The sequence below is a fragment of the Apis dorsata genome, unplaced genomic scaffold (genome assembly GCF_000469605.1).
Source record: "Apis dorsata unplaced genomic scaffold, Apis dorsata 1.3 scaffold_149, whole genome shotgun sequence".
Taxonomy (NCBI): Eukaryota; Metazoa; Arthropoda; class Insecta; order Hymenoptera; family Apidae; genus Apis; species Apis dorsata.
Window position 1 is genome coordinate 693,289 of NW_006263440.1, and position 26,348 is coordinate 719,636.

Below are 26,348 nucleotides of genomic sequence, written 5' to 3' on the forward strand. Positions count from 1 at the left end.
TATATAAATTTAAAAAATTTAATAATATTATTAAAATTTTCGAAAATCAAATCTATAAATTATTGAATACAGATGATTAATCTTTCAAAAAGTCGAATTCTTCGGCTCGATCAATTCCCATGTCGAATACGATTAACAGTACTTTTTTTCCAAGACTATAACTTTCTGGATACGCTTTGTCGCAAGAACCTTCGTGGCAAGAACCTCGTAAACCTGACAATTATATGAATCTCGTACCGTGGTCCACAAATGAAATAACCGCGAGCGACTAATAACTATCCTCTCTCTCTATCTTTCTTCCTTCGTATTCTATCATTCCTTCTAATATCCGTACAACTGCGACAAAACGTTATTCGTTGGGTGTATAGTCGCCAGTGAACCAAATTAGGAACGTGCAACCGCAAATTAAGATGCGCCTGGCCATTTCTCGTATGTATTGTTCGGTACATTGTATCATCTATCTATATGAACATATATATACACGTATCTTGGACCATCGTTGCGACAGCATAAATTTTTAGTTTTTAACAACGATATCGCAAAAATTTGAAACGCTTCGTGAATATTTCTATTCTGAGATAGTAAATTAGAGGAAAATATTCAATTAATTTTTAAACGATTATACAATATTGTATAAATTTATTAAAATAAAATATGAATTTAACTTAAAATTAAGTTAAAATAAGTTAAGTTAAATTTTAAAAAAATTTACTTAAAATATAAAAATGATAAAAAGAATTGCTCGTCATTTGGCAGATAAACGATCGAATCAAAATTCTGTTTATCGATACACTTGTGAGTGCTAAAAGGTTCAATCACAGTTCTAGTTTATTGCACTTCGAGGCGGTAGGTCCCAAGAGAAGTATATGTGACAAAACAGAGAATCCTCTTTAGGTTGTACACTCTCGAGAATCGCATAAATTTCAGAACTAGTTTGTAAGAATTTAGTCAGTGGTTAACCAAAAAAGTGAACGCAGATCTAATATGGTTTTGCGAGAACAAAAACTTATTACATAGTGTTGCACGATTAGGTGCAAAATCTAGATTCCTTCCCTTGTTTGCTTCTTTTTTTTTTTTCCTAATTATATCTTAAGCATTTAAATTCATTTAAAAAATTCATAAGCAGGGATAAACTAAGAAATATTTCTTTTAAAATGATTCAATAATATTTACACAGAAATATTTATATAGAAAACAATTGCTAAAAATAACCAACTTTATGTATTTTTATCTCCTCGTGAAATAAAAAAAATTAAAGAACTTGTATTTTTTTATTTTCCTTTAAAACAGTGGCAAGAAAACTGATAAAACATATCGTAATATGTTACTAAAAGCCAACAACAACAGCAAAAAGTACATATATCGTTGGTTATTGCTAAGAGCTTATCAATCAGTGCGTACCTCTATTATGCGGGTGGTTCTTATCATGAAGTGTAGCCAGTGACGTGTCATATAGTATTTTTTGTAAATATTTATCATACAAATACATTTTTTTTTTAGCTAAATTCTTTTTATAGTGAAATAATATATTGAATAAAGAAATAAAAAAAAAAAGAAAAATTATTGACAAAATAGATAAAATATCAAATAAAATTATAAGCAAACGATTCATTTTTCATCACATACGCATACATATAATATGCATTAATATTTATGATACATAATCATCCAAGAGTGTTAATTAAACAATTTGTTCTTATGTTTTCTAATAGCAGTTATAATTCGAAAAATTTAAGAAATAACCACGCCAGAAATACAACACAGCTTGCATTCCTGTGTGACAGAACGGGGGAGGACAGACGCAGACAGAAGGTAAAGATCGATAGAGGTTCGTCGACTCGACAACTGACTAGAGTCTATATTTTGCTCAACATTACTAATGCTTTCAGAGATAAAAATTATGATTACGTTATGCAATATTAACAATTATTTCTTTAATTTATTCTTTAATTTATTATATTACAAAATTGCATATTTTATTATTTTTCTATTCGAAACAAACATAAAAAGCATCATTTTATCAAATTGTTTTTCGAAAATGGCGGGAAAGACACCATGTTCGATATAATACCAATACAGTTCAATTTTTAAATTTTAATATTCATAATATATATATATATATATATATAATAAAAATTTATATATACTTTATACTAGAAATTATAATAAGATAAACGATTTTGTTATAAATTTTTTTTATTGAAATTTCAATAAATGTAATATGTTTTTTACTCACCAAGCTTTCTATCAAGATGATTTCAGGAACGGCGTTCTCCTCACTTGACTTAATCCAAGTAATGGCGTTGCTGGCATTGGCTATCACAGAATTTCCGTATGAACGAGAAAATATCTCGAACTGTCATTGTTGCGATCGGTATATAATAATGTAATTGTGATCACGACAAACAAAAATCATGAAAATCACTTTTGACGAATGTTCGATGAAAAAAAAAGCTCAGTCACTTCACATATTCACAAAAAGTCTGATTAATGCAGTCAAGGTACACACGATTGATTCGTCACAGGTACAAACGATTGTCAAAATATGTTCATAACAAACAAACATTCACATCCTGCGATAACCCGTTACCAAACAAGTCCGAATTTTATTTCAACAAAAACTATCAATCACTACGATCACTATTTTTTAATTCACAATTCGTTCTTTTGTCGCGATTTCGTACTGACGAAGATTCCGCGGCCATCGCGATAGTCTAGCGACATCTGACACGAAACAATATCGATATATCGATATTTTTTCGAAGACACGCTATGACATCATCTTTTGATCAATCGATTTGGAACGATTATGTTTCATCTTCACAGTGCAAGTATATTCCAAGATACAATTGATTTAATTTGAGCAATCAAATTTTGTTTCGTTTGCAAATTAACCGATACAATAAACAATGAATATAAAATATTCTTTATAATTTTGCAATATATTTATTTCAACGAGTGATCGTTTTTTTGTAAGCTTGTTTCGTTTATTTTGTACCATGTCATAAATGATCACCAAATGTCAATCATATTCGTAAAATTATCTGATGATATTAAAATGCTGTTTCGGAAAATTGTATATGTTATTATATTATTTATCCACCATTTCTTATTTACTATTAATAATATTGCTTTTTGTGTTTAATATAATTTATCTCGTAAGTATTTGACAATAAAAATGGTTCGATATTTCATTGGAGATATTTTACAACAAAAGAGCATGATAATAAATATTTAAATCCACTATCCATATATTTCCATTAAATTTCATTTTTGGACGGTTGTATTTAAAATACGTGATGTAAATCACAAAATCTCAATACTCATATGTTATAATGTGTCTCGATCAATCTGTGCACGACGATTAACAAAAATGCTATTGATTTTTTTTTTTATCACAAATATACACATACCATGGATTATTGAAATAATACACTTTGTTCAACACTTATTTATCCGAAATCGTGTTTGACTCCATCATCTGAATATGTATCGATTGATTGAGTAATAAATTGTAACAATATATCCTTCGAACATCGATAAAAACAAATAGGTGGATAATACAAGCGGTGAGTAAAATTAATTTTCTATTCAATTTGTTTTATTTCTTAATTTTTATTCGGAATCTGCGTTGTCAGATGTTCGCGAAATAGTTAGTTATTTTCATCACTAAATCACGACGCGAAAGGCGATCAAGTTGCGCGAACGTTTGGGAAGATAACGCATAAAACGAATGGACGGAGCCGCTGCTGGCCGACTGCCGACGGTCGAACACGCTCGGATCCCAACGATCAGCTGATCGGCACGCGCGCTACTATGGTAACCAACGTCAGCGGGCTCCGGTAGGGTTGCATGCGCGACTTTTGGAGGGCGCCCCATACGCCAGCGCCCAGACCTGATAACGTGTAAGTGCGTCGTTGAAATCGTGCGTGCGTGCGCACACACGTGGTTAAAAGGTTACGTGCGCGGTATGCGATATGTCCGTAAATGACAAAAACAAAACGATGATGAAATCCGATAGAAATGAATATTGAAGGAAAACAAATATCTTTCGTCTTCTCTGTTTTTTTATTTCCTTTTATTATTTTTCTTGTTCTTTCTATCTCGCGATCGAAACACGGCACGCAATGTCACTAACAAACCTGAAGTCTCCGACTGTGTGAAGTCGCAATAGATGACTGAAAATACTGTGCGACTCGTCACAAGATCGATGACGGTGACCGTATCTGACAGAAAGAAAAATCACGAGGTAATCGTGGCGCGAGCGACAACGTACGCCATCCGCTCGTGTCGGCAGTCGGGCGTGCACTGCCTTCCTGAGTTGTCGGTTGGTTCTCGATCCTCGACTCTGTTCGCTCGAGTCGTTTGCCTGCTCGCGCGGCCTCCATCCCCGTATCACACTACGCTCCGATGCTCGATGTACGATGATGGCGCACAACTTTACTCGCTTCTTTCGTCGATCTATAGCTAGCCCTTCGACCTATAGTTAATGTTGGAAGTAATTTTTATTTAATCTTAATCGTACTATTATTATTTCGGTATTGATCAATTATGAATTGATAACAAATTGATTATATTTATGTTAAATCTTATCAATTTTAGATAAAATGATTAAATATTAATATTATTATTTTGTAAAAAAATATACAAGTAAAATATAATATTATTTTTTCTAATTTAATTTTTTTCTGACTCAAATTTATAAAAAATATTTCGAAAAAACTGCAATTTAATAAAATATAAATAACACTTTTTCAAATAAGAAATGTATTATATATTTTATAAATGAGAAAAATAAGATAAATAATAAGTATAGTATATTTAAATGTATTTAAATAATATTAAATTAAAAATGGCAAAAAAATATAATTAATAACTTCATTAGCGCTTATAGTTATAATAAATCAATCGATTTGTACATAATGTGGTTGATATGTACACTCTAATAAGAATTTTAATTGTATCTATTAATAACATATGAATTTCATTTTCGTGATTAAAATTTCAATTTTAATATGAAGTTGACATATATATGCAATACAAGTTGACAAATTTCAATTCGATATATAAAATTTACAAATATTTAGTAAATATTTAAATTTTTAATTTATTTATTAAAATATTAAAATAATTAAAATAATATTTAAAATCTTTTTTAATAAATTTAATAATATTATAGATATTTCATATAAAATTGTAAATATAATTAATATTGTAATCAATACTTTAAAGTAGCATGCACAATAATATATGACAAAAACAAATAATAACTGATACATATGATATATAACTGATTTATATGATATATAAATAAATTATACAAAAAAGTTTTTAAAAAATTTTAATTTCTTTATATTTACAATTTTATTTTATTTAAAATAATGATATAGACAAATTAATATAGATAAATTAATAAATAATAATAAAATTAAAAATTGAAAATTGATAGATACTGAATCTAAGATTAAGTTGATTAAGTATTTATTAAACTATAAAAATTTTAAAATAAAATATTAAAAAGGAATCGTAAATATAAAATTACAAAAATAATAAAAATAAATCAAATAACTTGAAAAGTTTCTGTATTTTTATAATTTCAAATCATGTACATATGTGTATAATCATAATTTTATATAATTTTCAGTTTAATTCTATTGATAAATTATAAATAAAATAATATTCATATTTTTTTTATAAAATATGAACATATAAATATTTTCTTATTTACAAATTTTCAAATTTGTAAATAAACGTTAAAGCAACTTTATTTCAAAAATAGTTATGGTGATGACATCTATTATTCTTATAATGAAACGAATTTGATAATATCGTCATAATAGCGACATCTATTATCATTTTAACGAAAATTTCAACTATTTCTAATAAGTATATGTAATAAAACAATTTTGAATGTGATTTATATAAAAAAAAGTCCGTATTGATAAATATTAATCTGATAAAGGACAAAAAGACCAAAGAAAATTTATAAATGAAAACGCAATCCATAAAAATAATAATATTATTGCCATATTAAATGTATAGAATGCAATACGTAATCTGCAACATTGAAAAAAAGAATATTTTATCAATCATATTTTATCAATAATAGTAAGTTTTAACAAAATTTAAAATCAAATATACTTTTGATATTTTTTTTTTCCCTCATCTATTGTATCCATTGGATCATTTAATATGTAACAACGAAGACCTCTCACTCCTTGATAAAAGTATTCATTCCAATCTAACATTTCTACATTGAAACAAAAAATTTTTCGATCTGTAGAATTCATTTTTTGCCAGAGTTTTATAACATTTTTATTTTGAAATTTCCAATCATTTATTGAAAAATAATATATTACATTGCTAAATTTATGTATTTTTTTGTATGCATTTAATAATCTGAAAATATATATTTAACTATTATTATTAATTAATACACAATTATAGTATAATATAATATTTACTATTAAAGTTTATATTTTTTATATGAAATACATACATAGGTTTCCGACCAATGAGATAAATTACTATGTCAACAATAAGTGCTGGTATCGTATGAAAAAAGAAAGCATAAATTTTATGCATAAATATATATCTGTTCAATGTAAGACTATAATACGAAATAGATTTTACACTAGGTATTTCTATTCCATAAATTTCATTTATTTTCATTAATTCACCCCATGAAATTCGATTTTGACAAGAAGATACACAATTATAAATTGGTATTCTTTCTTCATCAGAAAGATTAAAAACTTGATCTGATTTTATTGCAAGTTTTCTGTGAAATTAAATAATTATCATTTATATTAAAGTTTATACTTTTACTATACTTCATATAATTCTTTATTAATTCAAATATCAATCAATTTGATTCATATTTATAATTTTTTTTAATTTCATAGATTATTAATTTTTTTTATTTTATGAAATAATATTATTTGATAATTAAAATCATTTAGTTTTATAATTAATAAGAAATTATAATTAAAGTTTACCTATTAACTGTATCCCAAGCAGAACAAATAATATTAGAAATAACGTAATCTGCTGGTATAATTTCAGCCACATTCTCTGATTTACAAGGTAATGTATGTAACAAACCTACTGCACTTCCTATTATTACACCTGTAGCTCCATATATATTGTTTATCCATCCAGAAAGTGGCTCATTAAAAGTTGATGTAACAATACTAGGCCGTACAATACAAATTGGAAGATTACCACTATATTTCAATATCATATTTTCTCCTAATGCCTTAGAATAAACATATGTATTTGGCCATTTATCAAGTAATCTATAAAAAGTAAAAAAAAATATGAAGGGTTTTATAATTATTTTTATATATAAAAAAATAAAAATTTTTAATATAATTAGAACAATATATACATGGGTGTAATTTGTTCAAGTTTTTTATCATCAAATATATCTAATAGTTCTAAGGCTTTATCTGCATCTATAGTATTTTTATAGTGTTTCTCATCAATAATATTTTCTGTACAAGGTGCAAATGCAGTAGATATATGCACGAAAACCTATAAATAGAATATTTTTTCAACTATTATTTATACACAATAATATAGGTATCTCAAATAATGAAAAATATTGAATATACTTTGAAATTTGGAAGTTTTTGTGCAAATTTCAATAAAAATTTTGTACTTTTAACATTAATATTTATTGCAGTACGAAGTTTTTCTTCGAATCGGACAGTTGCAGCCACATGAAAAATAATGTTTACATTCATTAAAACATTTTTATCTTCCGATGACAATCCATAATCATCTTTTGTTGCATCACCTTCCAACATTATGATTTTTTCCAAAAAATTTTTTTGCTTATGTCTTAACTTGTCATATATCTAATAAAAATAATTTATAATTTATTGTCATTTAATTATTGTCATCTAGTCAAAGTTTTTATTTTACTTACTATTCCTTCAAAAGTTTTATGAAATCGTTCCAAAATAGTTTTCCCTTTTTTCGATCTTACTATTATGTATATTTTTGCAATATCCGGACAACTTCTATAATATAATATAAATATAATATAAATATAATATAAATATTATAAATATATTTAGAATAACTTATTGCGAGATATAATAGTTTATTACATGAAACAATTTTATTTACATAATAATATATAAATCATTAAATTATATATATTTTTATTATAATCATTAAATTATATATATATTTATTGCAACAATGTAATAAGTATTATAAATATTACTAGAAAAATAAAAAATTAATTTTATATAATTAAGTATATTTATAATTTACATATATGTATATATGTATGATATTAAATAATAAATAATTTATTATATATAAAATAAAATATTCTATTTATATTTTACAATTTTTTCTCATTTTAATCTATTTTAATTCATCTTTTTAGCATATTTCTAAAAGTTGAATTCAAAATAATATGAAATAATTGAATTCAAAAATTCAATGATTATTTTTATATATTATATTGTATTATAATACATATATATACATTATATTGTATTGTAATCATATACATATACATATACGTGTGTGTGTGTGTGTGTGTGTGTATTTAAATGTAATATTAATTATTAAACATTAAAATCTTTACATCTTTGAATCAATGTGAATTAATTTGAAAGATTTCTAAACAATTATTTAGAAATTAATAATAATATTTATAAGATATAATTTTTAAAATTATCCAAATATAAATTAAACAACGTAAATGATTAATTTTATATTTTTACTTTTATATTTTTGATTATTTTAAATAAAAATTAATAATAATAATAAAAATTAATATATTAATAAATTTAAAAATCATTATTAATACTTTCATTTAAATATTAAAAAATTTAGATATTTAAAAAATTATTTAAATTTAATATTACATAATTACAATACCTGAGTAATTTTTCAATGAGTAAACTTCCCAGAAATCCTGTTCCTCCTGTTATCAAAATATTAGTGTGAGCAAAAAATGTAGTTATTTCACTTTTTTCATTTTTTGTTGGTTCAGTAAAATCTATAATATCTTTTATATATTCGTTGCTATTTAAAGACATCTTGATGATTTATCTGTTAAAATTCATGTAATATATAGTAATATGTAATTGAATATAATAATTATTCGAGAAAATTAAATAAAATCTTAAATAAATAATATATTGGATATTGGATACAAAAAATTATAAAACAATGAATATTTATCGAAAACAAATATTTTATTGAATGTTAATAGCGAATATAAAATGTAATATAAATATCTATAAAATAATATATCAATAATTATATTATTTATTTAGTTTTATTAAATATATTTTTTTATTTATTATAAAATAATAATTATAAAACAATGAACATTAATAAAAATATATATATATAAAATTTTAAATAATTATGGTTTTCAAAACAAAAAGTACTACTACTATTTTTCAATTTATATATTATATTTATATAAATAATATATTATTTTTTAATTAATTTTANATAATATTATAATATTATTGTAATATACTTACGACAAATATTATAATACTTTAACTAAATATGAACGAGGTGAATTCGATGACATATGAATTTCAACTGCATATTTTAACTCTCTTGAGTGACTTTAAACATATAAAGATATACATTTTGTTAAATGACACATATATAAAAGAAATGATTTGATAATGATATGCAAATGAAAAAAAAAATCACTCAACTTTTAACATTACAATAGCTGAATAAAAATTATATATACAATCATGATGTCATATGAGTATATCGAAAAAATAACAACAAAAAATATAATTTGATATTATTAAATAATATCTTTCGTAATTAATATTCAAGAGAAGATAAATTTTCTCTGAAATTTAAAAGATTTTTATTAAAAAAATTTATTTTTATTATAATTAAAAAATTTAAAAGATTTATATTTTTTTTATTAAAAAAGCAAACATAAATTGAAAATTGATATTTTGTTAATTTTTATTTTTTTTTTATATAAGATTAATTTTTCCATAAATTTGATAAATTTTAATAATAGTATTATTTTTATATTATTTTCTTTATAGATCTTATATTTCTTATTAATTTTTTATAATATTAGTAAAGATAATTTTATTATTTTCTTTTAATCAAATAATTTTTCTTAATATAAGATTTATAGAAATATATAAGATAATTATATTAACTATAACAATAAACTATAAAATTTAACTATAACAACTATACTAACTAAAAACAATTTAGTGACTTTTCAAAAACTAAGCGATCATTATAATATGCATTTATTCTTAAATACAACATTCGTAATACCGGATGTACCTTTGAACTGGATATATCTGATCTTACTTAATGAAGTTGAATTGTTTACTGATTTGAATTCGATTGAGTAATATTTAAATATAAAGTTATAATATTATTTTTAAAATAAAAAATAAAATTTTTACATACAATTCAAATTATATTTATTAGATTTATTTATTTTTACTAATACATGCTTTATAGAGAATGCAATATATACATTATCGCGAATACTATTTTATTATCAACAAATGAAATATATATATATATATTTATTTTATATATATATATAAGACACACTATATATAAATATTACAGAAAATATATTTATCATACGTAATAAAGTATTAGTTGCAAATTAATTATGCAAAAAAATTGTAAAACAATATAATAATAAATCAAATATTAATCATTATTTTGCATATATAATATTTTGTTATTCGTTGTACTTGATACTTAAAATATTTCTATTATATGATTTTAATATTTTTACAATTTCTATTTCGAATCAAATTAAAAAAATATTTGCAGAAATATAAATTAAAAATCATAATATATTTTGTAATTTTTTCCATATAAAGAATAAATAAAAACAAATACGTATATAATTGTATACAATTAAATTTTTTTTATCATTTTTGCAATCATTTTTAACGCGCAGCGTTATAATTTTATTTTATTTTACTTTACACTTAATTTATCGACTTGATTTTCAATTATTTGATAAATGTACAATTTAGGATATAATATATAATTTCAATTCTAATACATTTTAATTTCAAATAAATTTGTAAAATGTATATATTAAACAAATATAAATAATATATATTATTTCAAAATAAAATATGTTTAATCATCTAACAGAACACTCAAAGGATCCTCTCTAATTTTTTCAGCTGTTTTTTTCAAATCTCTTGTTATTGTTTTTTTAACAGTTGATCGGATCTCCGTTGATTTAATCGATTCGCCCGTAAGTTTTTTACCGAATATATTATCATCGTCGTCATCATCATCAGAAAGAAATAGAGATTTTGATGTGCCAGCAATTTTTTTCGAAACTGATATTTTAGTTAAAATATCGTCTTCTCCACTTGACTGATCAGCAAAAATGTCCGTAATATGTGAAGTCTTCACAGGTTCGGTAATGCTTGTATATATATCATTTTTCTTTGATTGCTCTTGAATACTTTCAGAATCTAATTTCTGTGTTTGGTCAAGTGGCTCAGAAAATAAATTTGAATCAGTATTATCATCATCAAATATATTTATTTTCTTTTCAGACTGTTCCACAGAACGTTTTCTTTCAGATTCAATATCTATCGATTTCTTTATAACAGAACCAAATAAGGTATTATCTTCATCTTCTTCATCGAACAAATTAATTTTCGTATCCTTTAAAGTCTTTTTTACAGATTTAGTTAAAGTTATCGAAAACAAATCATTTTCTGTATCATCGGTAAATAAACCCAAGATTGGTTTTTTTGTAGTTTGTTCTTCAATTAATTTTTTTGTGCCACTAGAGAACAAACTATCATCTTCAGAAAATAATAAATTCTTTCCCTTTTCGGGAGATGGTGTTTTTGTGACGAAAGCAAATAACTGACTGGGATCTTTCAGCGGATCGTGACTATCATCTCGCAATGGATCAATCATTTCTTTTGATTCATCTTCAACTTTAGCATTCTCTGATTTGGATTTATTTAAGTGTGAAATTATGGAATTTATATTAGAAGTGGTATCAGATGTAAATAATGTACTACTTTGTTCCATCTCTTCTACAGTTTTTCTTGTTTCTGTCTCTACATCATCGATTTGTTTAATATGTGTATCTTTCAATACTTTGAAGATAACAGGTGGCTTTTTAGAAACAACTTTTTCAACCGGAGAGAGAATAGGTGCTCTACCAAATAGCATATCTTCTTTCTGTGGGTCTTCTGGTAAATCTGGTGGCACATCAAATAAGTCTTCTTCATCTGTAGATGGAGATAATAAAGTATTTTTGTTAGCACTCATTGAGCTTTCCTTACTTATGCTACCAAGTTCAGACTTATCATCTGCAGATAAGAAAATGTTACTTTCAGGGGTTCGATAAAAATTATCATTGTTTGAATGATCAAAAATGGTAGTAGCAGGATGTGCGACACTAATATTTGTAACTGTAGAAATCTCTTTATTGAAGGTACTTGGCGATTGATTAATCTGGCCCTCATCTTGTGAATTGCTTTCAAGAGCATCTATAGTATCAAAATCGATTCCGCTTTGCCTGATGGCGGATTTTCGTGCATGTCTACTTTGTGGTCGGCGTTTCGCTTGTATTCTAACTCGTGTCTGAAAAATCATAAAAAATTGAAAGTAATCAATAGAATTATTTTTTTTTTTTCAAAACATGTATTATATTTTGATAATAATATTTTACCTTCGAAGCAGTAGTAGATAATGTTTCTACTTGTACTGGCTCATCAAAACTGATCGCATTTTCTACATTACTTTCATCTGAAATTGTTGATTGCTGAGATTGCTTCTGAGTAGTAATACTATCTTCTGCAAAATTGATCAATTTAATCAAATTAATTATTAGATGCAAAATATAAAAAAATTGAATATATATATATAAACAATATGTATATATTACCTGATACACTTAATGGCGAATTATGACCTTGTGTGCTAATACATCCGCCATCATCACTATCTCTATCTCCTGCATTATCTTCCTCATCCGTTTTTTCTTTGCTTTTTCGCCATACTGGTGGTGTATCCATGGGTGAAATCATTTTCAAATCTCCCATTTTTCCCATTAAGTTTTTTATTTTACCAGAAACCATTCGTTTTGTTTGATTATTTTTATCAGGCGATGATGATGTGGCAGTTGTATGTATATCTAAAGATTTTGGAGGATTCATTTTTAATTCGTTTTCAATATTTTGTACAGATTCGCTTTCCTGAGAATTATTAATTGGATGTAAATCTTTTTTTATATCCTTGCGCATGGTAACAGAAACATTTGATTCTTCAGGTTTTACAAAGATATCAGAATTATTTGATACTTTAATATCCTTAGCAGAATCTTCTTTAATATTTTTTGTTATCTCCAAAGTTTTATGTTCATCCTCTTTTGTTTTTTCTGTTATTACATTTTTAGTACTGAACAAATCATCATAGTCATCATCCTCAAAAATCAACCCATGTGATCCAATAGTAGTAGAAAACAATCCATTGCTCGAAAGAATATCACTACTTTTATTTTCACTTTTTTCAACTTTCTGATCCACGATATCTATTCCGGACGCAGCCATTTCTGGCGGTTCTTTATCATTCTCTTTCTTTTTATCAATCGGTTTTTTTATGGAAAACAAGTCATTTTCATAATCGTCATTAAAAATATCAGATTTATTTATAATTTCACTTTTAATAGATTTCACACTTTTAATTGAGAATAAATCGTTATCTTCGATATCATTATCAAACAAGCTGATTTCCTTCGATTTAGCAACATTCTGACTTTTTTCCAACCCGTTACTTTTCGTTATTGTATCTCGAATACTATTTGTGAACAAATCATCATCAGGAATGTCCAAAAACTTTTTATTAGAAGCATTATTTTCCTCTTTGGCTATCGGTTTTGCTATTATACCAAATATATCAACATCTGGCGAATCCTTATTATCGAATATGTTGATTTCTTCGTCAAAAAGACCTCTTCGTTGCGTGGACTTGATCTTGTCGGAATACTGAGATGTGGTTAATAAATCACTGCTTCTTTGTGACCTTGAACCCGAACTGGTTGTCGAAAATAATTCATCACCAGAATCGGAATCGTCAAATAACGAAGGTATTTTCGATTTCGGCAGTTTTGAATCTGCTTTTGGTAGCGGAGGTGGACCAAACAAATCCTCATTTTCGAACACATCGTCCTGTCGTATAGACGATATATCCTCGATAGACTCGACCTGAGGTGGATTATTCGTCGTATTTGAGATCGAAGTTACAGGATTATGTGTACGTGCAGTGAAGAGACTGTCACTAGTAATTCGTTCCCGATAAATTTCTTCTGATTTTAAACGCGTTGATGACATCCGAGGCTCGATACTGTAACAAAGTTGTAAAAATTAGAATAAGAATATGAAATACTATATTAAAACAAAATATGTTAGTGAATTTCTTTCCATTCTTTTTTATTTTTTTTTTTGTTTTTTTTTTATTTTAAATGGTTTGCTTCCTATTTCTCATTTAATCTCATATAATCATTTTTTTTAGAAATTATTTATGCAAATTGGAAAACTGTTATTTATAAAGTAATGATAGAAATATTAAGAATAATATTAAGTATAAATAATAGATTATCAACGGCGATATATATATTACTTACTTGATTATAAATGAAAATAAATATAATTAAAAAAAATATTGTATGCAGAATATATGCATACAACATACTAGTTAGAAATGAGATACAAGCAAACTAAAGGAGCTTGCCTTGAGCTCGCGCATGTACTTGATATAATCATTGCAATGTAATGAGGGATGACTAATGTTTGGATCATCAATTCAATGATACACAACATACATATTCGTTTTTTATGCATAAAAAAATAAAAAGAGAAAGATAATATAAATTTTAATAAAATAAAGTTAGTAAAATAAAATTTATCAAATATGACTAAATAAAATAGTAATATTAATTTTTAATAAGTAATATTATAATTCATAATCTATATCTAATTTATTTATTATATACATGATGTATATGATTTATGTGATGATTTATTAATTTACTTAATCTTACCTAATATATAATTTTACGTAATAGTAGTAATAAGATTAATACTTACTCAATGCTTGAACCACCTGTATTATTAATACTTGGTGGATAAATCGATATTCCGCTACTATAGTTACTTTCATTAAACATGGCTGAATTTTCTATGTTATTCACAATAAATTCATTAATATTATCGTTCGAAACAATATTCCGTGAATGATTATGTACTGATTCGTTGTTAATATTATTTTCATAATTTGCTGATGTATTACTTCCAGAAGATCCGGATGAGTGATTTCGCAATATTCTATTTGATAACTTATTCTCAACATTTGAAGTTAAACTACTTCCAGATATTGATATTCCTTCTATTGATTTCTAAAATATCGTACAAAATATTAATTTTATAATTTCATTAGAAAATTTATAAATAAAATACATATTATTAATGATAATTATTTTATGACTTTACTTTTTTATTTGACTCTTGGTTTTTAGATGGTCCAAAGAGATCAACAATATCTTCATCATCGCTAAATAAATTATTAGTATTTACGGCAGTTTCAGGTGTACTTGTAGCCACGTTACTAATTACTCTTGGTGCAACAGTCTCTAAACATTTTTTTTGCATATTTTCTGTATTTAATTGATTATTATTATTATTAGAATATTTATTTTTTGTAATTATATTTGTTATATTTTTCGGCGAGAAAATATCATCGGGTTCAGTATCAGCAAAAAGATCATCTATTGCAGATTTAGGTTTTGTCGCTAAAAATATAGATTTTTCTTAAACATCTTAAAGACAAAATATATAAATTGCAAAAAAATAACTTACAAATAGTACTAATAGGAGGTGGTACATCAATGCTAGCAGGTATAATATTTTTGCATGATTTAATATATCTTTCTTTTGATAAATTTTCAATAGATTGATCATTTAAATATCCTTTATTTCCACTAAATATAATTCTGGATTTATCATTTAAAATGTTCTCATCTTCTTCTGGTGTAAATAAATCATCTAATAAAGAAAATAGATAGATAAAGATAGATTAGATAAATTAGATTAAATAGGTACATTAAATATCAATAAAAAAAATATAAATTAAATTTATTATTTACCTTTAAATCGATTTATTGATGCCTCATTTTTTTCATTTACAATACCTGGTTTTTGAGCCTGTCGAACTGTACCTAATCGTTTAGCTAATTCTTCTGCAAAATTTGGTGTTATATTGTTTGGTAATGATGTCTAAAATATATTATGAATAACATTATAACATATACAATAAAAAATCATTTATAAAAATATATATTAAAAAAAAAGAATAAATAAAAGAAAAAGTATAAAACCTTTGAAACATTATCATTAGGAGTAATTGATTCAGGAACAGAATCTATATTATTTTGACTAACTGCATCTATTTTTTCATTGCTTATATATGCTATATCATTTCTTTTACTATAATCTGATCCATTCAAAGAAGGTAATAATCCAACTATGTTAGTTTTTGGTATAGTATTCATACTAAAATCTTTAAATGTTGTTGTGGCATCATCTTCATTTTCTGATTCTTCTTCTTCATCTATTTGTTCAGATTCACTACTACTACTACTTTCTAAACCAATTTTATTTGAATTTTTCCATTTTTCAGAACCAATAACATAAGGCAAAGCTCGATCTTGATATGGATCATTTGGCCCCAATACAACACTGTAATTAAATTATAATTAAAGTGTAACTTCAGAAATTATTTTAATAATGAAAATTATTAAACATTTACCTTAATACTACTTTATTGTCTTCTTCTTCACTATCACTATCACTGTCAATAAATTCCATTTCCTTATATTTTTCATACATTATATTTAGGCCTTGTTTTACAGTTTCACTCACATTAGCTATAAGATCTGCATCTACAGAATCTTGATCTTTATATTGCTATAAAGTTTAGTAAAATAATGATTAAAAAGAATTATAATAAGTTAAATCTTAAAATATTTAACTACCTCAATTGATGTTTCTACTTGTTCTCCAATTTCTATATTATCTTCTTGTACACGACTTTCAATAAATTGAGTATTAGCTAAAGCTAAAGATGTATTAGTAACATTATCAATAAATATTGCTGTTTCATTTAATTGAGTTGTTAATGAATCCAAAATTTCTTGTGTTTTATTTGCTCTTGATATTACATTCTAAAAATATCATTAATAAATGTAAATCTTTCATGTATAATTTTAAATTATAAAAAAATCATGTAATAAAAGAATAAAATTAATTCATACATCAGAAAATTGTTGAAGATGTTTAAGAAGTCCTGCATCACCTGCTAGACTCCATTCTCTTCTTTTTTTTCGCATTTCTTCTGTAGTCCATGGATGATCCCATGATTTATCCATTCCATTTGATATGTCCTAGTATATTTTTATAAATATAATAATATTTTTATTATATGTATTTATTTAATACATATTTTATTAAATATTTATTAAATTTAACAAGGAAGAAAAATTTATACCATATTAATTTCTTTCCATGTGGAACAAATAACAGTAATCTTTATTATTGTTTATATTTTTTAACCTTGAAACTTGTTTTAAATTTTTTAACTGATAAATAATTATCAACATACCATCTAGTTTAATTTAGTATAACTATTACTTTTCTTTATAAATACATTTACGAAGAATATATACGTTGCATTATATTTTATCAAACTTAGTGAGGGGGAAAAAAACACCCATTTAACAGTTGGAATTATCAAGTATCGAATACTGTCACATCTATGGTATGATTTAATTCTTGTTTTAAGAGAAAACTTTCAGGAATGTATGTAAGTTAAACCAAGCCTGAGTTTTTTTTTATTTGTTATTGTTAAAAGAATATTTATATATTAAATAAAACTTTACAAAAATATTTTATATAACAAAAAATTAAAAAATTTTCATGTAAATATTTTTTTTTAACACATACTATTTATTTTTAAAGTTATAAATTATAATTTTATATTATTATTCAAAATAATATTTATATAATAATCTTTTGTTATTATATTTTTTTTTGTATCATATTATTTAAAAATTTTATATAAATATAACAAAATACATTAACATGTATTAAATTTTATGTAATAGAATAAATAGAAAGGGGTCTTTTTATTACGTTATACAATACTGGTATATACAATGTTGCCAAACCGAACAGTATTTTGGTCCGCATTCAACATTCCGCTGTTCGACCTATAGAGAAACAGTACTGTGGATTGTTTGTCAATATCTTGGAGTTAGTTGATTTTTACCAACATTTATATGTAAAGCAATTGTTTTACAATGACACAAAAAATCAAAAAAATATCCTGATTATAAACGTATCAGAGTGTTTTGTGTATATATAAAAAACATACTGATAAAATAATACTGACAAAAAGAACATCATATATGTAGTATAATGCTACTTTTATATGCAAGTGAGGAATTCCATCTGTTTCGTTAGAAAAAAGATTGTTTGAAATTTTTACATTATAAAAAATATTTAGACTTTTCATAATTAAGATTTTATTAATTATACATTATCATGGATATTTAATACAAATATCTGTTTTATAAGTGAAAAAGTAAAAATTTGTAATATAACAAAAAAAGACGGATAACCCTTATTATATAAAAAGTTCCATAAATTGGTACTTATCGGTAAGTAATTAAAAATATAACATTTTAGATTAATTTATAAAAAAATTTTTTTTATAAATTTATAAAAAAAATTATAAATTAAATCGATTTAATTTTTTAAACAATATAATATACATATAATATACACGTATGTTAATACTATAAAATTATTTATTATGTAAAAAATAACAAATTCATAATATTTGTTAAACCTTAAACCTAGAAAAAAAATCATTTGTCATATCATAATAAGAAATATAAATTTTGTTTGTTTTAGATACATTTTTAAAGATGTACCTCAGAATGTCACAACAAAGAGATATAGATGGTTTATATAATAAAAATGAATACATCCGACAATTGTGTATCTTGTTTAGTTGATGCACAGAATATTCTCTTAGGCAATTGTCTATTTTCTTTATTGCATATCTTTATTCTTGCTCTTTTGGAGCAATCTCATTGTCATAAAGTATCCAGTGTTCATAAAATCACTTTTAATGAGGCTGAAAGCACGTATAAGAAGGCAAACTCTCTTTTGAGAAGTTATAGTGTTCTACAACTGACTTTCATGAACAATGAACCATTCGGGAAGTGGAAAACGTCAGGCGAAGGTTTTGGAAGAAAACTATTGGGACTGCAGTGTCTGCACGTATAGAAATACCGCAGAAGCATTTAAGTGCCTCATGTGTGACGTCCGTAAAGGAACTTCTACGCGGAAACCCCGCATTAATCCCCAACTTGTAGCACAACAGGTTATATTGTAATATAATATTAATAATATATATAATTTTACTATAATCTTTCTATTTATCATAAATGCAATAATATAATAAGATTTTAATATATATTAAAAAATATAATTTTATTAATGTTATTTTATATATAGGTTGCACAGCAACAATACGTACCACTTTTAAAACCAGGAAAAAAAGAAGGTGGAAGTGGAGGTAGTACAACTAGTAGTGGTAAAGAAAAAGATCGTAAATTGGACAAACCAAGACGTAAAAATAGGCATCCACCCCGTCTCAAAAATATAGATCGTAGTACAGCCCAGACCAATGAAGTGACAGTAAATAATGTTACTGTCGTTATTACAGAATATAAGCCCAAAGTGAAAAAAAGTTCAGATCAATCTGGTTTATCTAGCAGTGCTTCTTCTGAAAATGGAAGTCAGCATGATTCTAATCAAGACTCTAGAAGTCTGGATATAGGAACAGATGCTTAGCTCAGTGCTATATCACATATGTGTATGAATTAATCTAATTAATATATTATATAATGTATGTCATTCTTTATGGACTATGGTCCATTATGTAGACAAAAACAACCATTTGTCTATATGTTACAGGTTACATAACATTCAATGAGGTCAGATGTTTTATGCTATCAGTGGAATCATTGAATTATGTCTTCAATATAATCTAAGAAATATGTCATATAATGTTGCTACATACTGACATCAAAATTGTCTGTTTCAATGACAGTAATCTTGACATCTAAAAGCAACAGCAAAAGTTAGTTATATTTAAATTTATTTATTTTGTAAATTTATAATCTAAATTGATATTTAATATCTAATTGAACATTTTAGATAATTTTATTTATGCAACTTTGGATATTACTTATTCTACTTAATATTATATATATTGACTGTAAAAATGCATTATATGCCTTAATATGGCAAATGGAATTTGATACATTCATTGTTGACATAACAATGTCCACGTGACTTTCATTGAATCTATAACACCACTGCCAGAAAGCATGTTGTAAGATTATTGTTAATTAGAATATTTTAACGAACTCATTTATGTATAATATGAGGTATTTAACTTGTTTATTTAATAATGACTATGACAGAGAATTAAAAAACTGGCATTGGTACGTATATACCTTGATCCCATTCCAAAATTATCTATAAATTTGATCTGTTCCAAGCTTTATATTTTAATAGCAATTAATTTCACTAATGCAAAAATCTTTAATTTAAATATACCTATACATAAAAAAATATATAATTAAATTACATAACATAGTACATAATATAAATTGAAATAGATATCATATGGTTCAATATTATATATTTTAGATAATATTTGAGTTTGTAACAAAGAATTTCATTAATTTTCATTGCTCACAATTTTCATTATGTTAAAACACAACAAATATAATTTTTATGTACTTCTTTATTGCCCACATTTTAATAGTTCTAGGATATATAGATCGAATATAATATTAATAGAAAATATTTGACCAATTTACTACGATATATTAATTTTTTTCCATAGTAAAATTATAAAAATTGAAATATTAACTATAAAAGACTATTTTCTTTTGAATTTACAGCAGAGCATAAAAGCTACAAAGCTAGCTCATATTAGTAACTGCCCAATCACTTATAACTGTGATTTATAATTCTTTTTATATTTATTTTTACATATTTTATGTTACCAGGTAAGAAATAGCATTATCAAATTAACTCAGAAAAAATTTATTATGACTGCAAGGACCATAAACAATTTGATTATTTCATGTATGAAATATTAACATGCTATAAAATCAATTCTTTTTCAATTCATGTAAAATATTTGTATGCTAGTTAGATTGAAATATAAAATGTAATTTGTCATTGAAGTTAATATTCTTTATTATAAACATAAAAGTAAGTGATACTTTTACAACCATTTATACATACAATTATTCAAGTACCAAAAAAAAAATTACATGATTATGCAATATTAAAAAAAATTTATAATATGAAATAATGAATTTTTAGTTTTTTAAAAACCACCAATTTTATAAAATTTGTAAAATAAATATCAAATTTTCGTTATAAATAGAAAGAAATTCTAATTTTTTATGTTCACAATTATATATTTAAAATATTTAAAATATTTTAATTTTAATATTTAGATTAAAAATGAAAAAGTTGGTAATATACTTTAAATTATATTATATTACATCAATATAATGTACTCTTAATCATTTTATTAAATAATCAATTTAATTAAATATATTTTATTATATTTAATATATATATAATGTATAATTTGAAAATTTATATTTTCAAATATTGTTCATTGATTTAAAAACAAACAAATTTTAAATAATTTAATAATATTTCTTATATTTTTCTGATATTGATGCATATAAATCAAAAATTTGTATCAATTATCTTAAATGTGTAACAAATATGTTAAAATATAATTGGATTTGTGTGCTGTAAATTATCAGAACAAAATTACTATGTTGTACAAATGTCAAATTGTAAAACTTTCGAAAAATACTGTTGAAATTAACATTATATTATTACAAGAAAAAATAAATTACATGTTTTAACAAGAAAACGTACAAATATTTATAGCCTTTTAAATATGTATGTGTTTTTCAAAATTTTATTTGTATAAAAAATATTTACAAGTTATAGCCTTGAATGTATGTAAAAATACACGTGTATTAAAAATTTAAAAATTCTTAATACATGTGCACATTTTGCAAACTTAATATCCTAATTTATATTTTATAAATTATAAAGCCGAGAATTTAATATCTATAATTTTAATTACATTAAGATTGAAACATATTGTAGTATCAAAAGAAAAATGAATATAAATTCGATTGGTATTTCGTACTATGATATTCATTCTATGGTATGAACAAAAATATAAGAACAAATATAAACAAGGAATAAAGATAGTAAAAAAAAAAGATAGAATATAGAAAATATTGAAATTAGTGCCATCTTTAGAATGCCATAAATGAAATACATATAGATAGAAAAAAAACATAAAGATAGGATAAGATAGTTTTTAAATCAATTTTTACAAAAGATATTTGAAAAATGGCGCTAATGATCAATTATTATCCTATCTCTATTCTTTTTTTATTATTTTCAATATTTTTGTATTTCATTCACTCTAAAAATAGCCTCGATTTCAATATTTTTAATCTATTTCTATCCTTATCTTATTACTTACTTTCTTGTCTATCTGCTTTGCAAAATTTATACTTTTTAATTAACTTTGTTTTCTAAAATAAAAATACAAAAATATATATAAAATATATTATGTTATATAAAAGTAATATATATATATATATTTATAATAGAAATATATGAGTACTTATATTAAAAATTATTTTTCGATTTTCGATTTCATTCATTATACATATACACGTGTATTTAAATATACATAGATAAAATTCCTATTATATATATATATATATATATATATACCATAGAAATAAAAATCAAGCCAAATATCTTTGATTTGCAATTATTTACGAAATTATTATTTTAATCATTAACGAAATTTTTAATGTTTTTTAATTTACTTACTTTTTCTTAAAATATTCTTATTTTCTTTTTTTTTTAAGACATTTTATTTTCTGTATTTGTATTTAAAATCATTGAATCCATATTTTCTGTCACATCCATTATTTCTTCTTTTATTTCTGTCTTTATATCATCTATGTTAATTTTTGGAACACGATTTTGAAATCTTTCATGTACTAAAAATAAAATGAAATTATACATGTATATATTATATACATGTTTACAAAAAATAGAATTATATATATTAACATACTTTCTGATATTCTTAAAAGATCAAATATTTTTAAATTATGTGATTTATTATCACCACCAGCAGAAAACACAAAAGGTTCATCTGGATTTGATGCAAGACATAATAAACCACCGAGATTAGTTTTCTTTTCCCAAATAACACTTGGCTTTGTATTTTCAATAATATCCCATACTTTAATAATACCATCGTTTGCTGAAGTAACAAGAAGCCCAGGGCATGATGAACTAAATGATAAACCTAAAATTATAATATAATAAATTTGATTATTATTTATATTCAATTTATATATAATTTCATCATTCATATTTGAATTTTACATATACCCGTAACTTCTTGAGTATGAGCTTCTATATTCCAAATTGGTTTATCTTTTCTAATATCTATGTATTGTATATATCCATTAGAAGTACTAATCTAAATCAAAAATAAATAAAATAATTTTCACCACCATTTATATTTATATTTATAATATAAATTTTACTTAAATTATAAAAATTAATAAATATTATATATATTTACTATGGAATAATTAGAATCAAAAGAATTCCATAATACTTTTTCTACTTCTCCTAATGCTTCCCATGATTTTATAATTGTTTCATACCTACAGTCAAATAATCTCACTATCCTAAACAAAAAATTAAGCAAAACAAAAAATTATAAATATTTTAATATATATTTATATTAGAAATAATTAAGAAATTTTTGTTAAAAATAAATAAACATACTTATCTGCACAACCTGTTAATAATTGATGAGTTTCTATTGGATGCCATTTTAATGATTGAACTTTTTCATGAAAAGAAGTAAATTTATTAACAGGTTTTCCATTTTCTAAATCCCACAATAAAACTGATTGATCAACTGATCCACTAGCAAGAACATGTCTAAAAAAATATTTAAAAAATTGTCTCATTAATGAATATATAAAGTTCTAACTAAAATTTTTTTTAATTAATATTTGATACTAACGTATAATTTTCATTCCATGCTAAATCTAATACAGCATCTTTATGTCCAATATGTTTTCGATTTTTTTTTTTATTTGGTTTGCAACCAAGTTTATAAATTGGTTCTAAACAATCTATCAAATCTAAATCCCATACTTCTATTATAGGAGTCATATTACCAATTGCACATAAATTACCTATAATAATTAATATAATATAATAAAAAAAATATATAAATGCAAAACTTATATTTTAAATACATTATATATACTTGGTTTTGAATCTGAAGGATCAAAATTAAGCCATTCTATACATAATGGAAATGATGGTAATAATATATCATGATGACAATAAAATGAATCTTCAGGTCCATTATATACTAAAAAATATTTAAATTTATATGTTAAAAATCATTTATAAAAATTAATTTTTTTCATTAAAAAAGATAATATACAAACCAAATATTTCCAAAATGCTAGCATCTCCTTCAACATGTCCTACTAATATAAGATTATCATCACATTTAATAATATCATCTTCTTTTTCTGAATCATCATCTTCCTTTGTTATAAAGGGATCTTTACCATTTTTTTCAATAATTGCAATATTATTAATATTACAATGTATATCTCCTGCTGCATTAACATCAATATAAAAAAAAACTATAGAAATGATTATTAATATGATAAATAATATTTGTTATCTTACATTCTTCATCATATTTATCAAAATCATATTCATCTGTTTTGGATATATCAAGTTGAGAATCTATTTTATATTTTTCTTCTTTAATTTCATTATGTTCTTCATCTAAATCACTTTCAACATCTCTGAAGAAATATTTTTATTTTTAAATATAATTTCTTTTTTTAAAATTGTCACATTATAACTTTAATACTTACTGTAATTCAGATTGAGTTTGTTTTATGATTTTCTCTAATTCATTTGGAGTTAATTCAACCTAAAAATTGATGAATAAACGATCAAATATACTTAAATAAAAGAAATTTTATAAACTAAAAATATTTTAATATTCCATATTAAAATTGATTAACCTTTACAGGATTTGTTGATGCAACACCTTTTTTTACCCAAGCTATACACGGTACTATATTCATTTTAAAATTATATATTTTTTAATATTAATATTTATAATACAAATATTTATTTATTTTTTTTTTTTATAGAAAAGTTAAATACTAAAGACAATAATACACGTGGTATGCATTCTACATTACACTGCACGTGGTAAAGTATCGATACATTACATTCGACTTTACGAATTTACGAGATTGTATATTATCTCTGACTCTGAAGTTAGAAACTTATAGTATAGTACATTTGGATGAAAAGACACATTAATGTTGTAAACAACTATTTAATTTTTATTGTTAAATAATAATTTATACTATTCTATACTGGCAAGTAAATTTAATTACATTTTAAATTATTATTGTTTAATGTTAATTTGTATTTATATAAATTAAATAAATTATTATAACATATTATAATTTATTAACCTAAGATTAAGATTAAGATATTATAACATATTATAACATAATATAAGATAATATTTTAACATATTATAATAATGATTAATATAATCATTATAAATATAAAATAATAATTTAGATATATAAATTTCAGTTTTATAAAATGAATAGTTCATCGGATCCTAGGCGTCCAGAACGAGAAATTCGTTATAAACCTAATGTGTCAAGCAATCAAGCACAACCTGGCGACAACTCAACTCCAGATTATATGAATATATTAGGAATGATATTTAGTATGTGTGGTTTAATGATGAGATTAAAATGGTGTGCATGGGTTGCATTATATTGTTCATGTATTAGTTTTGCTAATTCTAAAGTGAGTGATGATACTAAACAAATTCTTAGTAGTTTTATGTTATCAATATCAGCTGTTGTAATGTCATACTTACAAAATCCACAACCCATGACTCCACCATGGGCATCTGCAATATAATAAAGGAATTTTTAAATTTCTGTGAGTTTTTGTGATCATTAATTATTTAATAAATTTTTGGGGAATATATATATATATATATATATATATATATAT

The 26,348-nt window shown here is 23.7% G+C and overlaps 4 protein-coding genes across 7 annotated transcripts; 2 read left to right on the forward strand and 2 right to left on the reverse strand.

Annotated features, from left to right (window-relative positions):
• Positions 1-5,940: 5,940 nt before the first annotated feature.
• Positions 5,941-9,666, reverse strand: LOC102671844 (fatty acyl-CoA reductase wat-like). Its single transcript, XM_006613401.2, has 9 exons — positions 9,522-9,666; positions 8,905-9,078; positions 7,934-8,027; positions 7,617-7,862; positions 7,391-7,536; positions 6,999-7,298; positions 6,500-6,781; positions 6,142-6,399; positions 5,941-6,057 (listed from the first exon to the last, which is right to left on the reverse strand). Exons 2-9 carry the CDS (start codon positions 9,063-9,065, stop codon positions 5,949-5,951), a joined length of 1,596 nt encoding a protein of 531 aa, XP_006613464.1. The 5' UTR covers positions 9,066-9,078; positions 9,522-9,666; the 3' UTR covers positions 5,941-5,948.
• A 1,169-nt stretch (positions 9,667-10,835) lies between these two features.
• Positions 10,836-25,493, reverse strand: LOC102678025 (WASH complex subunit 2-like). Its single transcript, XM_031509396.1, has 23 exons — positions 25,322-25,493; positions 25,169-25,227; positions 24,975-25,096; positions 24,725-24,901; positions 24,538-24,645; positions 24,289-24,463; positions 24,045-24,203; positions 23,836-23,944; positions 23,640-23,730; positions 23,317-23,553; positions 23,103-23,239; positions 17,581-17,619; positions 17,348-17,476; positions 17,069-17,257; positions 16,843-17,000; positions 16,412-16,772; positions 16,181-16,310; positions 15,894-16,079; positions 15,528-15,826; positions 15,126-15,433; positions 12,926-14,382; positions 12,710-12,834; positions 10,836-12,621 (listed from the first exon to the last, which is right to left on the reverse strand). Exons 1-23 carry the CDS (start codon positions 25,382-25,384, stop codon positions 11,143-11,145), a joined length of 6,297 nt encoding a protein of 2,098 aa, XP_031365256.1. The 5' UTR covers positions 25,385-25,493; the 3' UTR covers positions 10,836-11,142.
• LOC102671529 (YY1-associated factor 2) lies at positions 18,222-20,587 on the forward strand. Of its 3 annotated transcripts, none has more exons than XM_006613399.2 (5): positions 18,223-18,751; positions 19,008-19,482; positions 19,617-20,010; positions 20,079-20,244; positions 20,322-20,587. In XM_006613399.2, exons 2-3 carry the CDS (start codon positions 19,306-19,308, stop codon positions 19,953-19,955), a joined length of 516 nt encoding a protein of 171 aa, XP_006613462.1. In that variant the 5' UTR covers positions 18,223-18,751; positions 19,008-19,305; the 3' UTR covers positions 19,956-20,010; positions 20,079-20,244; positions 20,322-20,587. The 3 variants fall into 3 exon arrangements, with proteins under 3 accessions (XP_006613461.1, XP_006613462.1, XP_006613463.1); XM_006613400.2 differs by having other exon boundaries at positions 18,224-18,751; positions 19,617-19,977; XM_006613398.2 differs by having other exon boundaries at positions 18,222-18,751; positions 19,617-20,244.
• Positions 25,461-26,272, forward strand: LOC102671409 (protein Asterix). 2 transcript variants are annotated; one of them, XM_006613397.2, is made up of 2 exons: positions 25,461-25,687; positions 25,914-26,272. In XM_006613397.2, the coding sequence occupies exon 2, from the start codon at positions 25,923-25,925 to the stop codon at positions 26,250-26,252; it is 330 nt and encodes a 109-aa protein (XP_006613460.1). In that variant the 5' UTR covers positions 25,461-25,687; positions 25,914-25,922; the 3' UTR covers positions 26,253-26,272. The 2 variants fall into 2 exon arrangements, with proteins under 2 accessions (XP_006613460.1, XP_031365250.1); XM_031509390.1 differs by having other exon boundaries at positions 25,567-25,691.
• The last annotated feature ends 76 nt before the right edge of the window (positions 26,273-26,348 follow it).